Source organism: Podarcis melisellensis (assembly GCF_964234715.1).
Source record: "Podarcis melisellensis genome assembly, chromosome: 5".
Classification (NCBI taxonomy): Eukaryota; Metazoa; Chordata; class Lepidosauria; order Squamata; family Lacertidae; genus Podarcis; species Podarcis melisellensis.
In genome coordinates, this window is record NC_138537.1 from 92668742 (window position 1) to 92689278 (window position 20537).

The 20537-nt window shown below is 43.3% G+C and overlaps 1 protein-coding gene and 1 long non-coding RNA gene across 2 annotated transcripts in view; one reads left to right on the forward strand and one right to left on the reverse strand.

The window, feature by feature from the left end:
• Positions 1 to 1752: 1752 nt before the first annotated feature.
• On the forward strand, positions 1753 to 2866 carry LOC309370298. Its single transcript, XR_014168497.1, has 2 exons — positions 1753 to 2085; positions 2367 to 2866. It is a non-coding gene; the product is annotated as an uncharacterized lncRNA (long non-coding RNA).
• The window catches only part of GTF2F2 (general transcription factor IIF subunit 2), a 59228-nt gene continuing 41210 nt past the window's right edge, over positions 2520 to 20537 (reverse strand). Inside the window, exons 7-9 of the mRNA XM_081911848.1 lie at positions 19090 to 19189; positions 16176 to 16319; positions 2520 to 3170 (exon numbers count right to left, since the gene is read on the reverse strand). Of these exons, the coding sequence (XP_081767974.1) occupies positions 3051 to 3170; positions 16176 to 16319; positions 19090 to 19189 (364 nt within the window). The 3' untranslated portion in view covers positions 2520 to 3050. The remainder of the gene's footprint in view (positions 3171 to 16175; positions 16320 to 19089; positions 19190 to 20537) is intronic.

The following is a 20537-nucleotide window of genomic DNA, read 5'->3' on the forward strand; positions in this document are numbered from 1 at the left end:
CAAAAGAACAGGAAGTGTCTTTGAGAGACTTGGCGTGCAACAAATACTGATAGCAGTAGTTTGGGAATCTCCCTGGTTGGCACTGTGAGCCTAGAGCAGTTTTTGATCTTTGTTTCCAAAAAGATCGGAAACCTGGTGTGTAAAGGAAGTAGCCAAGCAGCTATTTGACCGCTTGCTGTGCTGTGTATCAAGAGTGTATTAAGAAAGATACTTAGGCTGTGTATTCCTGAGACTTCTACATAGTCTTGCATGTGTGTTACGGTTTAGTAGTACAGTTTTGTTATCCTTTCTAAGTTTTCCATTTTGGTTCCCCTTTGATGCTTCAGTGCTTGTTCTACCCTTCTTTCCCATCTAGCAGCTTCATCCTGTGAATGAAAAAAACAGTGTAACACCAGAATGCTTGCTGCTCAGAGCAAAATCGTTGTTTTTTGGGGAGGAATGGAAAAGAGGGTTGCAGATACTGTGTACATCTTGTGGTCTATTTTTGTTGATGTATCACTGATACTACTTTTACATCAAAACGAAATTTGACCAATTATCTGCTGAAGCAAGCAGAGTTTTGTCAGGCAGTGTGGAGTGATTCATTCTCTCCCCCCCATCATGTTTAACTTGATTTTGAGAAACTGATCCCTAAAAGGATGTCTGTTTTCCCCCAAAAAATGAATTATTCTGCAAGGAATTCAGTTACTGGCTCACTATGCTTTTGTTACTCTGCCCCTTACAGCTTCCTGTAACCTCAAAATCTGTTCTGGAAGGTTGAGGGGAGCCTCCAGGGCATTGGGGGGCGGGGGGGGGGGGAGAAGGCACTAGTTTTGTTCCATGAGTGAAGTTCCACTTCACTCCAGAGGATAGCTTGTAGCAGGTAGGAGCTGGAAAAGGTTTTCCACCATTATGGCTTCTCTTATAGGCTGGTATAATCCCAAAATGAACAAAATTAGTGTATTAAAAAGAGTGCCAAAGTACTGGTATATTTGACAGGCAAAACTTTGTAGTTTTTTTTTGTACCCCTGAATCTGAAACTTTCCTATATTGCCTATGCTAAGTTTTCCAGAAATTTATATGAACATCCTGTGGGCAACCCTCACCATATTGCAGGAAATGGCTTTTTCCCCCTTATTAACAAGTTTCAGGTAGTTCAAAATGTAAGTGAATGTTTAAATTCTGGGTTGTGTGATTATTTGGTTATTTCCAGCTGTGTTGAAAGATAACCTTAAGGTGCCAGACTGAAGCCAAGGCCATTATTTAAAAGCAGTGGCTGGTGCAACAAACAAGCAAACTGCTACCATACTAGTTTGTGGTATGTGTTATTTGTTGCAAATTACATCAATCTCTGCTCAGCCCTGGACACTTTCAGATACAGCCTTGGCCAGGGTTCTCAATTTCCTTTTCCCACATCTCTTTTGCCATTTTTGCAGTTGATTCATATTTGTTACCCACATCTGTGAGCCTCTGCACACACATTTTGCAAACTGCTTCAGTTGCCACCATCTTTAGTTTTTTGCGGTACCCTAAACAATTCAGTTCCCCAAGGTAGCAGATGCTCAAAGCAGCTTTTCTACAAGAGAGATTCAAGGCAGCTGAACGAATTTCAAAAGCCTACATAAACTAACAACTTTGATTGCAGGTAGAACAGTAGACTATGAAGATAAGCACAAGCTTTTTAACCTGTCTCTCCAAAAGCCTGAGCCATGAGGGCACTGTGGACATGTTTGTAACAGCACCTTGGTGTGTAAATACATCTGGCAATCAGCTGATTTATGCAAACTAGGGTACTGTGACCCAGGATAAAGATTAAAAAGTGCACTTGTCTCTTGTCCCAGGTTACTGAAGAGGGCACATAACGTGGCTTCTTCCCTTGCTGTCGGACACTGTTACGAACAGGAGACAGTTACCCTCCAACTCTTCCTTCTATAGTTAAATCTGCAGCTGCTCAAAGAAAAATAAATTAAGTGAAAAATCCCTCTGCTTATCGATCTTTTACCTCCTAAACTGGTTCTTAAGGAAGGTCTGATTGGCTCCTAAATTTTGTAAAAAGAACGTTTGCACTACTGAAAAAGTGCAGGATTTTGAAGGTCCCACAGTACCGTATTTTTTGCACCATAACACTCCCTTTTTTTCCTCCTAGAAAGTAAGGGGAAATGTCATGAGCAGAGGATCCATGGTTCCCCTTCCTTCCCTCCTCCGTGGTTACAAAGCATGGATCCACATGGATTGGGCTACTCCAAACTCAATGTCAGATCACATGTCTGTGGCCACAGCATGAACCACAAAAATCATATATCCACTATTTCATTTAGAATATTTTTTTACTTGTTTTCCTCCTCTAAAAACTACGTGTGTGTTATGGTCTGGTGCGTGTTATAGAGTGAAAAATACAGTAAACTCGGGAACTGAGTAATGCTTAGCAGCACTTGCCTCTTCCTAATTTCTAGAATGGCTGGTCATGTAGAGTACTGATCAGCTGACCCTTGTGGCATCAAGCCACCATGAACGTTTTAAATCTAAAAGCAGAACAAGCATTTTGTGTTTGTACAAATTAGAAACTGCTTTTATTAATACAGAAACAAAATAATTTTAATACAAAGAAGTCATTTTTACTTACTGTATTTAAATGCTTTCGTGTTGTATTAATTTCCTCTTCCCATCATTTCAGGAGCTATTCAAACTATGTTCCACTTCTATTTCTTAATAAGGCATAATTCAAAAAGTTGGACAGCAACCCATAATATGGTCAGGACCATACAGAATTTTAGTAATGAAATAAACAGATCTCTGCAATAAATAATACCAGTCCTTACTAACATCGTTATATTTTTACAAAATGTAAAAAAATAAAAATGATAAAAGGCCAATTATTACAAAGAAACCTAATGCATGTTTATTCTTTAAATAATATGTTTGCAGAACCAAAATATGTTTCTTGCAGAATCTTTTTTTAATGAAGCTAGACTTCTTAAAAATTATCAACACTTAGCATTTTAAGGGTGAACAGTTCAGCAACTCTTCCTGCTCCCACAGTTGACAACTTTCTTGCTGGCTTAACAATTATGCTAATCGCTCTTATCTTCTCCTTGGTAATGCCTGTATTCTGGCTTAAGTTCCCACGTGTTTTTGTGTGTTCCCTTAACGTTGTAGATGCCTATTTCTCTTAAAATTTCTTTCAAGTAGCTCTGAAAAAAAGGAAAAGAAAACATTTAATTTGTTATTAATATCAGGCTATTTTATATTAGTAATAAAGATGGTACTAAAATAAACTAGCCTAGGCCAGAAATTGCTGCTTAACAGTTTAATAATGGAATATTCATCTGCACGCAGAATTAGGCTCGGCTTACCTTCCATGTAAATCCTTTAATTGCAATGGTTTTGTTTAAGAGTATCAAGCATATGTTCATGGGAAGAACAGAACTGCAGAGCCACAAAAGATGAAGATTCTTAAACACAGGTAATATGCTCTGGAATGCAGACTAAGGTAGTTCAGGTGTTGCAATGATAAGGCAACAGCTGTTCCACAGGGCTGTTTGTGTTTTTGACAAATGACTTTTAACAGCCTGTGGGCTTTATCAGGTGCACCAGGCCTCTGAATTTGGCCCACAAGGCCATTTGGGGCAAACCACACCCACCTGAAGTTCATATGCAGTTAAGTACAGAGAGATGTTATCGCTTATCTAAGCATAACAGCAAAGAGGAAGGAGAGCCTCTGCCTGCTGCCTTTTTGCAAGCAGAGCTTAATCGCCAAGAGGGATGCAGGTGGCGCTGTGGGTTAAACCACAGAGCCTAGGGCTTGCCGATCAGAAGGTCGGCGGTTCGAATCCCCACGACGGGGTGAGCTCCCGTGGCTCCTGCCAACCTAGCAGTTCGAAAGCACGTCAAAATGCAAGTAGATAAATAGGTAGCGCTCCAGCGGGAAGGTGAACGGCGTTTCCGTGTGTTGTTCTGGTTCGCCAGAAGCGGCTTAGTCATGCTGGCCACATGACCCGAAAGCTGTCTGGACAAACGCCAGCTCCCTCTGCCTATAGAGCTAGATGAGTGCGCAACCCCAGAGTTGGTCACGACTGGACCTAATGGTCAGGCGTCCCTTTACCTTTTATAATCACCAAGAGCAGGCAGAGGTGCAACTCTGGCCTTAGTGCTGTGAAGGCTACAGCTCTGTGATGGGGCATCTGCAGAAGGTACCAAGTTCAGTCCCCAGCACCACTAAGCAGGACTGGGGGAAATTCCTGTCTGAAATCCTCAAGAGGGGCTGCTGTTCATTGTCTGCACGATACAATTGCTCTAGCTACAGTTTGAAAGGAAACTGCATCATGGCGGACAGAAGCTTGTAAACCCTTCCTGCACCATTTTCCTTATCACCTCCTCCTCTGGGCAAAAAGATGAGCTCATGTTTCTAGACTTTCCTTCAAAATTACAGTCATGGTAACTTCAGTGTATAAATAAAATATTTAGTTCTAACCTTTAGGCTGCAAACCTATGAATATAGTGAGATAACTTCCGAGTAAACATGCTTAGGATCAGGTAATGTTTCCTTTAGTCTTGGAAAACGATAAAAAGAAAATATGAGAAACAGAAAACATATTGCAAAGTGAATTAATGTAGGGTATCTGAAGGATCTCCAGTCTAGTCTTCTAATGGGGTTGGGGGCAGTTGTTAACCCAGGTTACCCCATAAGTGTCAAGGTGGTGGTTGGAGAGACTGGGTGACCAACATCTTGGGTCAGGACATTGCCAGCACTCCATGCGTCAGCTTTGGTGATCACACGCTTGAGGTGACAGACAATTTTGTCTACCTGGGCTCCACCATAACCAGAAACCTCTCCACTGATGCTGAGCTGGACAAGTGTATTGGCAAGGCAGCTCCGGCAATGGCTCACCTCTCCAAAAGGGTCTGGGAGAATGTGATGCTAACGACCAAAACCAATATGAAGGTATAGCAAGCTTGTGTGTTGAGTGCACTGCTTTATGGAAGTGAGTCCCGGGCAACTTACAACCGACAGGAGCGATGCCTCAGTGCCTTCCATAAGCACTGTGTCAAGAAGATTTTGGCACAACAGACTCAAAAATATGTGCTCTTCCAAGCCCACATTCCCAGCATGGTCACACTTCGGCCTCAGTAATGTCTACACTGGCTTGGCCATGTCCACAGAATGGAAGATGGCAGGATCCCCAAGGATGTGCTCTACGGGGAGCTGGCTTCAGGCCCCAGGTGAAACAATGGTAAAAAAGAGAAGCAATTGTGCCTCATGAAACTTGAAAAAACACATGGTCATCTTGGTGCTCTACAAAGAGCAGCCCTTCAACTCTCTGATGAATGCTTACTGCAATTCTATTGATTCATTCATTTTGAACTGCAGCTGTTCAAGAAAGCAAATTTGGGTGCTGTGATACCCCTGGAAATGCCTCCAAATAAATAGTCAAAGAAGCAGAGTGTAGAATGAGAAGATTGTGTTACCCGTAGAACTTTCCAAGATGCACATTTTATTCTCTTGCTTTGCAATATATTAGCTGTGTTGACCCTCCCAGCTTCCCCTGTCAAAAATCAGCAACTGGAGTCTACCACTCAAAGTCAGAAAGAGCTGTCACTCCAGTCTATTATCATGTGACTAATCATGTAATATACAGTAGAACAGAGACTATACACTCACTCTGACACTGACTAACATAAGGAGGCACAAATAACCATTAACAATTCTGATTGTGGACTGTTGGGAAGATTAAGAACACACAGCCACTCTGGGCCAAGACAAGAAATGGACTGAGGCGTTGGCTGATGGTTACTGACAAAGATCTTACTGCATCTCCTGCCTTCAGGCACAAGAGGGCAGTATAACCCCACCATGCCATTGTTTACTGCCTCTGAATAGGCATGACTAATATTGGTCTATGAGAAGAGATTAACTGGATGCAATCCAAAGACTGCAGTAATATTATGAACACTTATTTGGTAGTAAATCCCAATGAAATCAATAGGATTAACAGGATCTGCTAACTGGGCCCCAAGTGTTGATCTTTATGTGCAGTGGAAGCACACTGATACAAATTCTGTTGGGTGACATTTTTCAACAACAACAACAACAGACTGGGTTGTCCCAGCCAATCTGGGTGGCTTTCAACAAATTATAAAATCACAATAAAGCATCAAACTTCCCTAAACGGGGCTGACTTCAGATGTCTTCTAAAAGTCATCAGTTTATTTGTTTGACATCTGATGGGAAGGTATTCCACAGGGTAGGTACCACTACTGAGAAGGCCCTCTGCCTGGTTCCCTATAACTTCACATCTCACTGTGAGAGGACCACCAGAAGGCCCTCGGTGCTGGACCTCAAGTGTCCGGGCTGAGGTATACAGGGCCCTTCAAGTATACAAGGCCAAAGCCATTTAGAGCTTTAAAGGTCAGCGCCAACACTTTAAATTGTGCTTGGAAGCGTACTGGGAGTCAATGTGGATCTTTCAGGACCAGTGTTATATGGTCCCAGCAGCCACTACCAGTCACCAGTCTGACAGCCACATTCTGGGTTGGTTGTTTCTCTTGAAAGGTAGTCCCATGTGGAGTGCATTGCATAAGTTCAAGAGATAACCAGGGCATGTACCACTCTCAACTCCATCGGTATGCCGGGTGTCAGCTGGCATACCAGATGGAACTGGTAGACAGTTGCCCTATGCCACAATGGACAGCTGTGAGTCCAGAATGACTCCCAGGCTTCACATCTGGTCTTTCAGGGGCACAGTTACCCCATTCAGGACCAGGGAATCCCCTGCACCTGTTTGTTCTCTGTCTCCAAGAAACAGTACTTCTGTTTTGTTGTGATTCAACCTCCATCAACGAACCTCCATCCTCCAACTGCCGCCAGACACCCACACAGGACGTTCCCATGATTGGGCCTGAAACCTGATTTTGTTGTTGTTGTTGTTGTTGTTGTTTAGTCGTGTCCGACTCTTCGTGAGCCCATAGAGCAGAGCACGCCAGACACTCCTGTCTTCCACTGCCTCCCACAGTTTGGTCAAACTCATGCTGGTAGCTTCAAGAACACTATCCAACCATCTCGTCCTCTGTCGTCCCCTTCTCCTTGTGCCCTCCATCTTTCCCAACATCAGGGTCTTTTCCAGAGAGTCTTCTCTTCTCATGAGGTGGCCAAAGTATTGGAGCCTCAGCTTCACGATCTGTCCTTCCAGTAAGCACTCAGGGCTGATTTCCTTAAGAATGGATAGGTTTGTTCTTCTTGCAGTCCATGAGACTCTCAAGAGTCTCCTCCAGCACCATAATTCAAAAGCATCAATTCAATTCAAAGCAGGCATCTTTTAATTTCGTGGCTGCTGTCACCGTCTGCAGTGATCATGGAGCCCAAGAAAGTAAAATCTCTCACTGCCTCCATTTCTTCCCCTTCTATTTCCCAGGAGGTGATGGGACCAGTGGCCATGATCTTCGTTTTTTTGATGTTGAGCTTCAAACCATATTTTGCGCTCTCCTCTTTCACCCTCATTAAAAGGTTCTTTAATTCCCTACAACTTGACTAGACAGAGAGCTGGCACTCTCCCGCCCTGGCCTTGCTACCATGGTAGAATTTACCACCTTCCAGATTCAACCAATTTTATCTGCAAAAAACTTTGCAAAATCATTGCAGGAGTACTTGGAGTTCTTACTGGACCCTGATGACGAAGGTGGTTCTACGAACTACCGGAAAGAGTCTCCTGCAACTGTTTTCTGCTGATGCAATGGGGGCAGCAATGAAGGTGTTCTTTGCCTTTGTCATTGCCACTTGGTAAGCCCGATGTTCAGTTCAATTCAGAATGAGTCTTTCACTACTGTCACTCTAGCCATCTCAGTGATTATCTCATTGCCCTCAGACCTGGGCAATACCACAGAACCGTTCGAGCTCCATGCAATCGGAGAGGGCGCTTTAGAGCCAGACAGTCGATAGCCCTGGTTAACTCTGTGAAGAGAATCAGAACTTACAGGGTTAAACAGTTCTGAGTGACGTCTCACATTCTGAGGTGTGGCTATGTTCACAGAGGGGAGTGTTTCCCTGTGTGTTTTTTCCTTTCGCTTTTGCGGCGAGGCAGCAATATGTGCGCTCTTTCGCCGGGCTGATTTATGAGGTTTTTCTATACGATTAAAGACTATTGAAGTTAAGGAAGAACGCTTGTGTGCAGTCTGATTCATTACACACACATAGCAACAGTTTCTACCGCTGCGACGACTCTGCTACAGGAAGCTGACGGAGAGCTATCCACGGGAGTCCAGTGGGGCACAGGGAAGCCTGCCGGACCCCATCCAACAGCCACAAACTCCACATTCCAGTGGGCCACCAGGGAATCAGCTGAGAGGCTACCACTCTCTGGAAGCCATTTGGATCCGTTAAGTGGCAGGGGCGGACCATCAAACTGGTCCCACCTCCCTGCAGAGAAGTCTAGTTGCACCAGGAAGTAATTTGACCATGGCACTTCTTTTGTTCCACTGGAACTTAGTGTCAGATCACGCACGCCGACAGGGGTAAACACCAGATCCAAGCCACTGGCTTAGGGCCAGATTTATTCAGGGAGAGCCCCGTGGAGGCCATGCTTTCCACAAAGTCCTGAGCTGTCAGGAACAAATGCTGCCAAAGTAAAATTGCCCAAGAGGACCATTAAAAATGCCTAAATGAAATTAACCTAGTCTGTCAAGCTGCCAGCTTTACAAGCTAATTACTGACATCTAGTAATCAACAGACAGTCAAGCACAAAGCAGCCAAATCAGGTCCTTTGCAGAGATGAAAAAGAATACAAAGATAAAGCTAACAAACTGCCAGCAGAAAAGGGCACATTTTGAGTAGCTAAATTGGGAAAAGCAAGTACTTAGAAATTAATTTTAATACAGTACTGAAAGGGCTTGGAAAACTGGCTAAGCAAAAGCCTTGAATACTAAGATTAATTTCACCTTGTTTAACAAGTGCTGAGAAAACTTTCAATCAGAAGAAAAGCAATGAACTTGTCTCAACATGACCCAACCTTCCTTTCTCTAATCCGGGGGTGGCCAACTTCCAAGAGACTGTGATCTACTCACAGAATTAAAAACTGGCAGTGATCTATCCCCATTTTTAGGGGCTCAGGTCAAAGTTTTTTTTAGGGGGTTCAGGAAGCATAAGTTGCTTAGCTTTTTGGGGGGCGCAACATTTTTACATTATTTTGGGGGTCAAAGAGAAACAGCAACTTACCGAAGGATCGCTGGGGGGGGGACAGCCTCAGTTTGCAAACTCTGTCTTCCCTTCTCCAACAATGATGGAAGGCGGGGCAGGGCGAGGGGGAAGGGCCAGCGATCGACCGTGATCAACCAAAGCCTCACAGGGATCGACCAGTAGATTGCGATCAACCTGTTGGACATCCCTGCTCTAATCCACTCACTTGGTTCTACATAACTGTTCTCAGTAGGCTTCCTCAAACTCGGCCCTCCAGATGTTTTTAGCCTACAACTCCCATCATCCCTAGCTAGCAGGACCAGTGGTCAGGGATGATGGGAATTGTAGTCTCAAAACATCTGGAGGGCCGAGGTTGAGGAAGCCTGGTTCTCAGTCTCTGGGAGCTGGCAAACAGGGCCAGTAAACTAGAAGATTTGAGAGGCATTGGTGGAAAAGACAGAACAAAGTGAGCTTGTGCCTTTGGAGCTAAGGCTGGTTGCTTATCTAAGGCTGGTTGCTTGCTGTTAGAAGGCTTACTTGTGTGCTTTTGTGTGTTCTTGGCCATGTGCTGTATTACAGCACATGGTCTGAGGGAGAGGAACTACTGCTGAGAAAGGAAGTGAGATGGAGCTAGCAAACCCCATTTCTACATCATTGGGAGATTGCAAACAGGGGTGTTTGTGAAGGTGTTTTGCAGGAAAAAGCTGAAGTGTTGTGTTGGAGTGCATAGGAGCAAGGGACATGGATAGCGAGAGCTGCTGCAGTGACCAGCCGTGCCAGTGGCTTGTTTGTTTTTCTATCTGAGGAATTACACAGTTTTACCTGCAGCAAGTGGCTGCCCTGCTGGAGGAAAAGGCACAACTCCTTGAGGCACTTTGAGCTATCAGGGAAGATGAAAAATTTCTGGACAGAGCAGAGCAGGCTGTTCTGGGAGAGCAAAAGATGAGGAGTGCTGTACGAAATTGCTGTCAAACATAACTATGCATGAGTGTTAGTTAGTGCATGAAGGGGTTAAGACCACAGAGTTGCGTTGCTAGACTCAGGTCATGCTTCTTATTCACTTTACTTTCCTCACTCTTCATGCCATATAACCAACCAGAAAGGACATGTCTGAATTTGCTCCAAGTTCAGAACACATGCTTGTAATAATCTTTCTGTATTCTGTACCTGTGTTCTTCTTGCTGCTACATGGAATAACACGTGAACCAGACCTTTGGATTTTGTCAGTAAAGCTTTTAAACTTACTTAACAGTTGTGTGGTCTGTTCACTGTCAGAGGGGTAGAGAGAGGGACAACCACTAGAAGTGAAACAAGATATGAAAAGGGGTCTAACAACCTACATTCCCAAGCTATGCTTCTGCTGAACTCTGCAACTGTTTTAAACTTTGCTGCAGCCTCTCTCCTGCTGGAGAGAATCCAGGAATCTGGCCAATTCTGTTGTTAATTACCCATATTGGGGTCACAGATCTTATTTCCCCCCAACAGATGCCTCTAGAGAGGAAGATCACCACATGCAGCAAACAAACATGTGGAAGAACATGGCCTTTATCATGTGAGGTGAATTATATGTGATACAATTCATTTTACACACATATGTCTGTGATCTAAACTCTGGTATTAACACCAGGCTTATGGATAATGACAATACTTTGCCATTTTCCATGGAAACTTGGCACGACAGCTTTTTAGTCCCTTTCCATTTGGTATTCTGGGGACAATTCTCACTCCAGGGAAACGTTCTCTGGAATTCTCCAAGGACAAAAAGTGTGAACTGGGAGGCCCAGAAGAACCTGGCCAGGATAGAACCCCATAATGTCTATCCTGCGGTTCCTGAATTTGCCACCAAACCAATTCCCAACATTTTTGTAAATGCTGGCTTAAGAGTTAACCACAAGATTTGTTATTTCTTCAAATCCATAGAAATGTATTTTCACACTCTTGCTTTTAAAACGATGCTTGTTAAATTGTTCCTGCTTAAATTGTTCACTTGAGAGTTAGGTTTTGTTTTTTTCGAGAAAACAGATTGGTGATAATGGCAATAAGATTGCACTTGCAGCACAGAAGACTGCCCAAAATGCATTTTATAAAAATGCATTTGGTTACAAGAAAGCTATTAATGATCCTCAATACAGATTTTTAAATAAAGTGTAAGCTGTTCATACAGCATAATAAGAGCATATTCTGGGGAGCTAAAGAGTTCATAAACATTCAAGCCCTGAGTATTACTTTTCTGATATTACAAGGATGATAAATACAAGTAAGAAATATAAATGTCTCAGGATGACAGAAGGATTCACAGAAGCGTTTGGACACACTTTGGAGTACTCAAAGCATTTATCACAGAATCAAAGAATTACAGAACTGTAGGGTTGATGACAACAAAGGTCCGTATAGTTAAAGCTATGGTTTTCCCAGTAGCGATGTATGAAAGTGAGAGCTGGACCATCAAGAAGGCTGATCACCGAAGAATTGATGCATTTGAATTCTGGTGCTGGAGGATACTCTTGAGAGTCCCATGGACTGCAAGAAGATCAAACCTCTCCATTCTGAAGGAAATCAGCCCTGAGTGCTCACTGGAAGGACAGATCCTGAAGATGAGGCTCCAAGACTTTGGCCACCTCATGAGAAGAGAAGACTCCCTGGAAAAGACCCTGATGTTGGGAAAGATGGAGGGCACAAGGAGAAGGGGACGACACAGGACGAGATGGTTGGACAGTGTTCTTGAAGCTACCAGCATGAGTTTGACTAAACTGTGGGAGGCAGTGGAAGACAGAAGTGCCTGGCGTGCTCTGGTCCATGGGGTCACAAAGAGTCGGACACGACTAAACGACTAAACAACAACAACAACAACAACAAGGGTTGATGAATTGGAAGGGATCCCAAGGGGCATCTTGTCCAACCCCCCACAATGCAGGAATCTCAACTACACCATCCATGGCATGCGGCCATCCAACCTCTGCTTAAAAACCTCCAAGGAAGGAGAGTCCACAACCTCCTGAGGGAGTCTGTTCCACTGTCAAACAGCTCTTCCTGTCAGAAGTTCTCCCTGATGTTTACTCAGAATCTCCCTTCTTGTAACTTGAAGCCATTGGTTCAAGTCCTACCCTCCAGAGCAGGAGAAAAAAAAGTGTGTTCCCTCTTCCATGTGACAGCCCTTAAGATATCTGAAGATGGTTATCATGTGTCCTCTCACGTTCCTCTTTTCTAGGCTAAATATACCTCCTTCAACCACTGCTCATAAGGCTTGTTTTCCATACCCTCGATCATTTTGGTTGCCCTCCTTGGCACATGTTGCAGCTTGTCAACATCTTTCTTAAATTGTGGTGCCCAGAACTGGACACAGTATCCCAGGTATGGTCAAAGGTGGAACGGAGCGGTACTATCACTTCCCTTGATCTGGACACTAGACTTTTGTTGAAGCAGCTGAGAATAGCATTAGCCTTTTTTGCTGCTGCATCACACTGATGACTCATGTTAAGCTTGTGGTCTACCAAAACCCCTCGATCCTTTTCACATGTACTACTAGCAAGCCAGGTGTCCCCCATATTATATTTGTGCAGCTGGTTCTTCTTGCCTAAGTGCAGAACCTTACATTTGTCCCTACTGAAATTCATTCCGTTAGCTTGGGCCCAGCTCTCCAATCCGTTAAGGTCATTTTGAATCCTGGTTCTGTCTTCTGTGGTCTTAGCTACAACTTCCCAGTTTGGTGTCATCTGCAAATTTGAGAAGCATCACCTCAATTCCTTCATCCAAGTCATTTATATAGGCGTTGAACAACAATGGGCCCAGGACAGAACGCTGCTGTACCCCACTTGTCACTTTTTTCCAAGATGACAAGGATGTCTGTCTGTCTGTATGCCATCTGCCATGTTTGCTTTAGTTGAGATTCCCACATTGTAGGGGTTTGGACTAGATGGACCTTTGGTTTCCCTTCCAACTCTACAGTTCTGTGATACTCAATAGCTCCAGGTGGGCTATGAGCTGTAGAATCCAAGAATTACAAAACAACACTGTGGACGACTGATTTTCACTTCCGTCTCACACTACTGAAGAACCGCAATAACAGGCCTCTGTCAAGCCCAATATGGTGACGCAGCCTCAGCATAATGAAAACAACAACCCAGAGAGCCTGGAAGGCGCAATTGACACAGCAGCCTTGATTGCTTTAATTAAAAAAGAATTAGCTGACGACTGGGATAAGGCATTAAAACCACTAAGAATATTTTTCACTTCACCCAGTGTATCCACAACAGCAAATAAAGACATGGAATTCAGTGTGAAGAACAGAGCCATCTGACAAAGTTGCAGCTTGAAGATGTGCAGGATCAGAATCACTGTCAAAATTTGCACTTTAGAGTGGGCCTAATGGGAAATTTTTCTTAAAGGCCTAATACACAACTCCTGGCTGACAAATGGTTCAATTCATAAAACAAATATCTATATAGCATTTCCTAATAGATGAGGCTGCAATACAATATTGGGAGGGTCAGTTACGTTCAGAACCTACTGTTATATTAACTTGAGATGCAGTTAATGCATTTGATTGCTTGAACTGACAATCTCTTTTTGCAGTTTTATGTTCCTTTGATGTAAGCACATCTCGGGTCAATATGGTGCAACACACAGGCCCAAGGTTTGGTGGGACTGAATGGGACACGTTCTTCAGCATTTCTCATTCTCAAAGCTCATTCAGCACTTACTAACAGCAGTTAAATTAGTGATAGCAAAATACTGGAAATCTCTAGGTACAAACCTGTTTGAAGCCTGGTTCTCACAAGAATGGGACATTTATGGACAAATTAACCGTTCTACAAAGGAAGCACCGCACTAGGGAAAAAACCAACACTTTCTACACAGCATGGCATCCCTTTATTGACTTTGTAAAATTGACTGAGCATGGTTTCCAACAGCCAACATCACATGGAAGAAAAACTATGGAACAACACCTTTCTTTGACTGCCTATATTGGAATTGAGGAGACTACAATCCTTATGTGATACTTACCTTTTACACTTGCCAAAGCTCCACATTTCATATTTAGTAAGTGTTTCTAGGTTTTTTGTGTTCAGTATTGTTAACTGACATTTTTTTAAAAATCCAATAATATACATTTTTTAAAAAGAGGCCATGAATGCCTATTTTTACAGAAGGCAAACCGTTTCAAAAGAGATCATGAATGAGAATGAAAGCGTTGCTCTTCCTGCAAAGCACAACTTTATGAGGAAGTCCCATAGAATCATGAAATTAGAGAGTTAGAAGGGACCACGAGGATCATCTAATCTAGGCACCCCCAAACTCGGCCCTCCAGCTGTTTTGGGACTGCAGTTCCCATCATCCCTGACCACTGGTCCTGTTAGCTAGGGATCATGGGAGTTGTAGTCCCAAAACATCTGGCGGGCTGAGTCTGGGGATGCCTGATCTAATCCAACCCCCTACAATGCAGGAATATTTTGCCCAACGTGGGGCACAAACCCATGACCCAGAGATTAAGCGTCTCATGCTATCTGAGCTATCCCAGGTTTGTTGATGTTGTACATCAGGCACAAACTTGGCCAGGGCTATTATTGTGGCTCCTTACTGATTCTCTTGCAGACCATTCAAGCTCTGTTGACCCTATTATATCTGCTCAGTACCTGATTCCCAACTCCAAGGTCTTTCAGATTCTGTAACTATTATTAGCTAGTGACATACCTGCAATCATTATGGGCAGTAAGTGCTAGTGGAGGTCTTGCAACAATAATCCCAAGTGCAGTAACTCAAGTTTTCCCCACAAGGGGGTGGGAGAGGAGAAAGGCTCAATTCCCCTCCTCCAGCTGTCTTCAAGGAGCAAATGGCAAACTTTGCTCTTAGAAACAGTCTCACCTACAGTCCATGTGCTGCAGAATCTGTCCATTATGGGTGGAATTTGGCTTTGACAGAAATGGGAATCATCATGGATGCTTTAGTTGAGTTTTCAACTTCCTTTTTATACCTTTCCCGTGTCAGTACCAAAATTCTTAAAAGTTTAGCTCCAATTAATCCTTTAATCCTACTCACGGGTAGTTGCTTTTAAGTCCAATTCTCAGGAAGAAATCAGCGCTCTCCGATAATGGCGATGCGGCTTCACTCCACGGACTGGGTAAACAACTCTCAGCACCCCGCCGCTCACCCGCTGCTGTTCCGAAGCCTTTAAAAAGACTCCTTCACAGTTTTGGGGGGGCGCAAAAGGTGCCCGCCGAGTCTCCTCGTTCACAGGCTTCACTACCTGTGATTTTTGGGGGTCCCCGCTTCGCCGTAGCGGCAGGACCCGAACCCGTGGAGCAGACTCCCTCCAGAGCTCAGAGGGAAATCCGCCATTAATCGCTGGCGCTGACCGGAAGTCTCCGCTAGCAACAAATTCTAAAAGGCTTGAAATCTGAATCTAAACGTTGAATGGGGCACAGGGATTATTAATCATTAAATGCCAAGTAGTCAAACGCTTCCAACTGTTCCATTACACAAGAAGCATCTCAGTTTTCTTTTCTTTTCTCACTTAATCCCCGATATGTGAAGAGTTACTTTGTTGTGTTTCAGAACTTGCGGTTTATACAGTGGTACCTCTGGTTACGTACTTAATTCGTTCCGGAGGTCCGTACTTAACCTGAAACAGTTCTTAACCTGAAGCACCACTTTAGCTAATGGGGCCTCCTGCTGCCGCTGCGCCGCCGGAGCACGATTTCTGTTCTCGTCCTGAAGCAAAGTTCTTAACCTGAAGCGCTATTTCTGGGTTAGCGGAGTCTGTAACCTGAAGTGTATGTAACCTGAAGCGTATGTAACCTGAGGTACCACTGTACACCGATCAGGAAGAACAACAAAACGTAACCAATTTGCAGGGCTTTGGTTATTTTTAAACATGCAGTTGCAATGTCTATTATTGGAAACAAACCAACCTGTATGTGCCGATTCGTTTAAAATGCATGTTATGCACATGTTACATACTAAAGAATTTGTCTTAATAAGTTAATGTATTTATCAGTGACAAACGGCATCCATTTTCAGAACAAGCACTTACCACCGGCTGTTTCGTTATGTCCACTAAGTCCTTAATGTTGTAATACTGATGTTTTTCAAAGGCTGAAAAAAGCATGTCCAGTACTTGCTGCTTTTCAGCCCGAGCCCTCTTTCCATCTTCCTTTTTCTTCTTTTCATAATCAATCTGTTAATCCAAATGGCATAATTTTAAAATGGTGTTTTTAACCCACTCCAGGACAACCACCATATGAATTTGTAGCTGCAAGGAACAAAGGGTGGGGTGGGGGATCGAATCAGTTCTGCTTTGGTATAAATAAGAATCTTCTTAACTCTTAGTTGAGGCACAATGAAAGATAAACCAAATTATAAAACAGAGTGAAGTCCCCCAAAGTACCGTATTTTTCGCTCTAGAAGACGCAGCAGACCATAAGACGCACCTAGTCTTTGGAGGAGGAAAACAAGAAAAAAATATTCTGAATCTCAGAAGCCAGAACAGCAAGAGGGATCGCTGTGCAGTGAAAGCAGCGATCCCTCTTGCTGTTCTGGCTTCTGGGATAGCTGTGCAGCCTGCATTCACTCCATAAGACGCACACACATTTCCCCTTACTTTTTAGGAGGGAAAAAGTGAGTCTTATAGAGCAAAAAATACGGTACTTCATCCCATATATGCTTTGCACTGTCATTCCTTGAATCTGAGAGCAGCCAATTGCCTAGGGCCTCTAGCTGACCATTTTAATGTGTTTCTAGTTCCACAGAAGAATTATTTTACTATTAGAAGTGGCAATCACAATGACCACAGGGTCCCTACAATTCTACTGGATTCAAGTTTACAAGAAATGAGATTCTAACTAAACACCAGAAAGAACTTTTTGACAGCAAGAGCTGTTCAACAGTGGGAGTCTCCCTTGGGAGGTTGTGTATTCTCCTTCCTTGGAGGTTTTTAAGCAGAGGTTGGATTCAAGGCTCATCACAGCTTTAGGAACATAAGATTAAAGGACTTGACACGTACGCAAGAGAGGATTATGTTCTCCTGTCTCATGAACCCACTGGATTTCTTTGAAAGAGTTAACAAGCATATAGCAGTGATCTCCAGTTGACATTGTGTACTTGGACATTCAAAAAGCTCACCACAGTTCCTCCCCCCCCCCTCAAAATATCATTTTAAGTGGGGGGGGGAGAAGGACTGTGGTGTGAATTGACCTTGTAGATGGCTTTATTTCATGTCCTCTTAAAACTGTGAATTCAGGAAGAGAATTGCATGCACAGTCAGTATTTTTTGCTGGCAGGAGCATAGAAAGATCAAAATGCATATATAAAGTGATATTTTAGTTCTAAGTCGATGGTGATAAAAGGCCAGCATCTGCCAACATTATTTTATTTCTTCAATGATGTCTCTTCTTGTGGTGTGTTCATCTTCAGGCAATGCTCAGGAAACAAAAAACATTTACCTAATGAAAACAGATATATCCCTGCATCAGCTCGCTTGAGCCTTCTCCTAAGAAAATGACTGTGCTGGCCATTTTCTCTTTTATGTATTTGGAGAGCAGATACACGCCCACGCAAGGAGAGCTTAAGTCCCGGTGAGAGCTTATGACGTCACCTACTGAGTGTTCCTGGCAGAGGCAAGATTTGAACTGGGGATTTCCCTATTACCGCACGGTTCAGCCTCCCGGCCACTATGCTACATTAGCTCTGAGACACTGCCTCTGTCTCATGTTCCATCATGGTCTCTATTATCACACAAATTCCTTATTAAGTAGGGACTGCACAGATGCACAGAAAACATGTATATAGAGGCTGCCCCTCAACTCTATAATGCACTGGGGACTGCCAAACACCTACCTACCTATATAATCCAGAATGCGGCAGCTAGTCTGGTGACTAGGAGCGGCCGCCGAGACCATATAACACCGGTCCTGAGAGATCTGCACTGGCTCCCAGTACGTTTCCGAGCACAATTCAAAGTGTTGGTGCTGACCTTTAAAGCCCTAAACGGCCTCGGTCCAGTATATCTGAAGGAGCGTCTCCACCTCCATCGTTCTGCCCGGACGCTGAGGTCCAGCGCCGAGGGCCTTCTGGCGATTCCCTCATTGCGAGAGGCCAAGTTACAGGGAACCAGGCAGAGGGCCTTCTCGGTAGTGGCACCCGCCCTGTGGAACACCCTCCCACCAGGTGTCAAAGGAAAAAACAACTACCAGACTTTTAGAAGACATCTGAAGGCAGCCCTGTTTAGGGAAGCTTTTAACGTTTGATGTATTACAGTATTTTAATATTTTTTTTGGAAGCTGCCCAGAGTGGCTGGGGAAGCCCAGCCAGATGGGCGGGGTAGAAATAAATAATAATAATAATAATTATTATTATTATTATTATTATTATTATTATTATTATACATTTGGAAGGAATATTTTTTCAGCAGCAGCATCCCATTATGCTTTTGAGCATGTTCAGATGGCAGGTCAAAACAGTTCTATTTGATCATGTGTTTTACAGTCGTATTATTTTGGGGGGGAAAATTCATTCCTGCCACTTCGCTGGGTGTTTCATTGCACTAACTGTTGCTGAAATATTCTTTAATCCAATCATTTGCTTTATTGCTTTAATGTTCTTTTATTGTGCCACTAGGCTGACCCGCCGTTGTGCCGATTATACCTCTCCTTCAATTAAAACGTGTTGAGGTATTTGCTAACAGTAAAAATCAACTGACCCTCTTCCAATAACAATTTGAAAGCAAAAAAAAAGGGGGGTATGCACAGGATCTGGACCTTTTAAAATAGATTTATAGAAGTATGCTCTTACGCTGTTGTATAATACAGAAGACTTAACAGGTCAACTTAAACACATATTACAGTTGGACCGAGTACTGAATTTCATCTCTTGAGTTGAACTAACCACCTAGTGATTTGGCAATATTAGTTTAAGAACTACAATAAAGGCTAGCATGAAAAGTAACTCACATTATATTGATGATTGGCCACAGGTTTGTAGTTAGTGGTTACAGCTTTGTCCAGCTGCATAGTCCAGCTTACAGGTTTGGAAGACTCTTCAATCTGAAGCCTAAAAGAGAGACAAAAGAAATTAAAAAGCAGTAAAAACAACATATGCTCATAATAGTTTGGTTGTATTACATATCCTGTCAGAGGTGCCAACTTGAATAAAATATTGGGGGGGGGGGCAGGTAAGCCCTACCCTGTATAACTGATCACATGATGTTGCGCATGCACACCATTTGAATGGCAATGCCCATCAACTGGGGGGAGGCTGGCCCCCTCAAATATTTTAACGGGGGACAAAGAATCCTCAGCCCCTAGGTGTTGGCTCTGTACAGTTCTTATCAACCCCACCTAAAAAGGATATAGTACAGGTCGACAAGCAAAGTGAATGCAAACTTCTAGGGTCAAATTTGTTCCCTAGAATTTTAATTTTTTTAAAAAACACACACCAAGAAATGATTTTAAAGAAACAATTACAAATCAAGGTGTAAATAACTTTCTTGCAAGCCTGAGCTCATCCTGAGCTTAAGCCTGCCTGATATCCACCCTTCTAGATTCAGATAGGTAGCCGTGTTGGTCTGACGCAGTCGAAATATATTAAAAAATTGCCCAGTAGCACCTTAGAGACTAACTAAGTTTGTTCTTAGTACAGTATAAGCTTTTGTGTGCATGCACACTTCTTCAGATACCTGTGGTGGCACATATGTGGCTAGGAGCACTGATGGCATACGGTTTCAGATCAGAGTCCATATATCCAGAAACACCTACTGTGATAGTGTCATTACCTGAGATGATGAGGTGTCCTGGATTTCCTGGTTTGTGTATTTTGGGTAGAAGATAGAAGGTTCCTGGTTGAGGTTCTGTTGGTGTGTTTGAGAGGATCTGTTCTTGGATGTTTGGGGGTAGATCTTTAACTATCTTGTTCTTTTTTGTATTCCTGTGTGGGGTCTGAGTCCAGTTTTTTATAAAAGGCCCTATTGGAGAGTTGTCTGTGAACCTCCTGGATGTAATCAGTTTCGTTCATGATGACCTCAGCTCCACCCTGAAGAAGTGTGCATCTGAAGAAGTGTGCATGCACACAAAAGCTTATACCAAGCTCAAACTTAGTTGGTCTCTAAGGTGCTACTAGACAATTTTTAATTTTTTAAATATATTTTGATATTCATCCTGCAATTGTTGGCTCCTCTGGGATTCCCCCTTTCTTCCGTTTCTTACACATGCCCATCTTAAATCTCAGCTCATCTGCCAGCTCCTTGTCCAGTCACACCAGTTTCTTTAGATGCCTCTCACTTTCCTTTCTTGTTGGAACTGTCTGCCTTTGGGCCTTCAATATTTCACCCTTAATAAACTCTTATCCATCTTGGACAGCACCTGGAATGCAGAGGAATGAGCTCCATCAGCCCTAGCCCTGC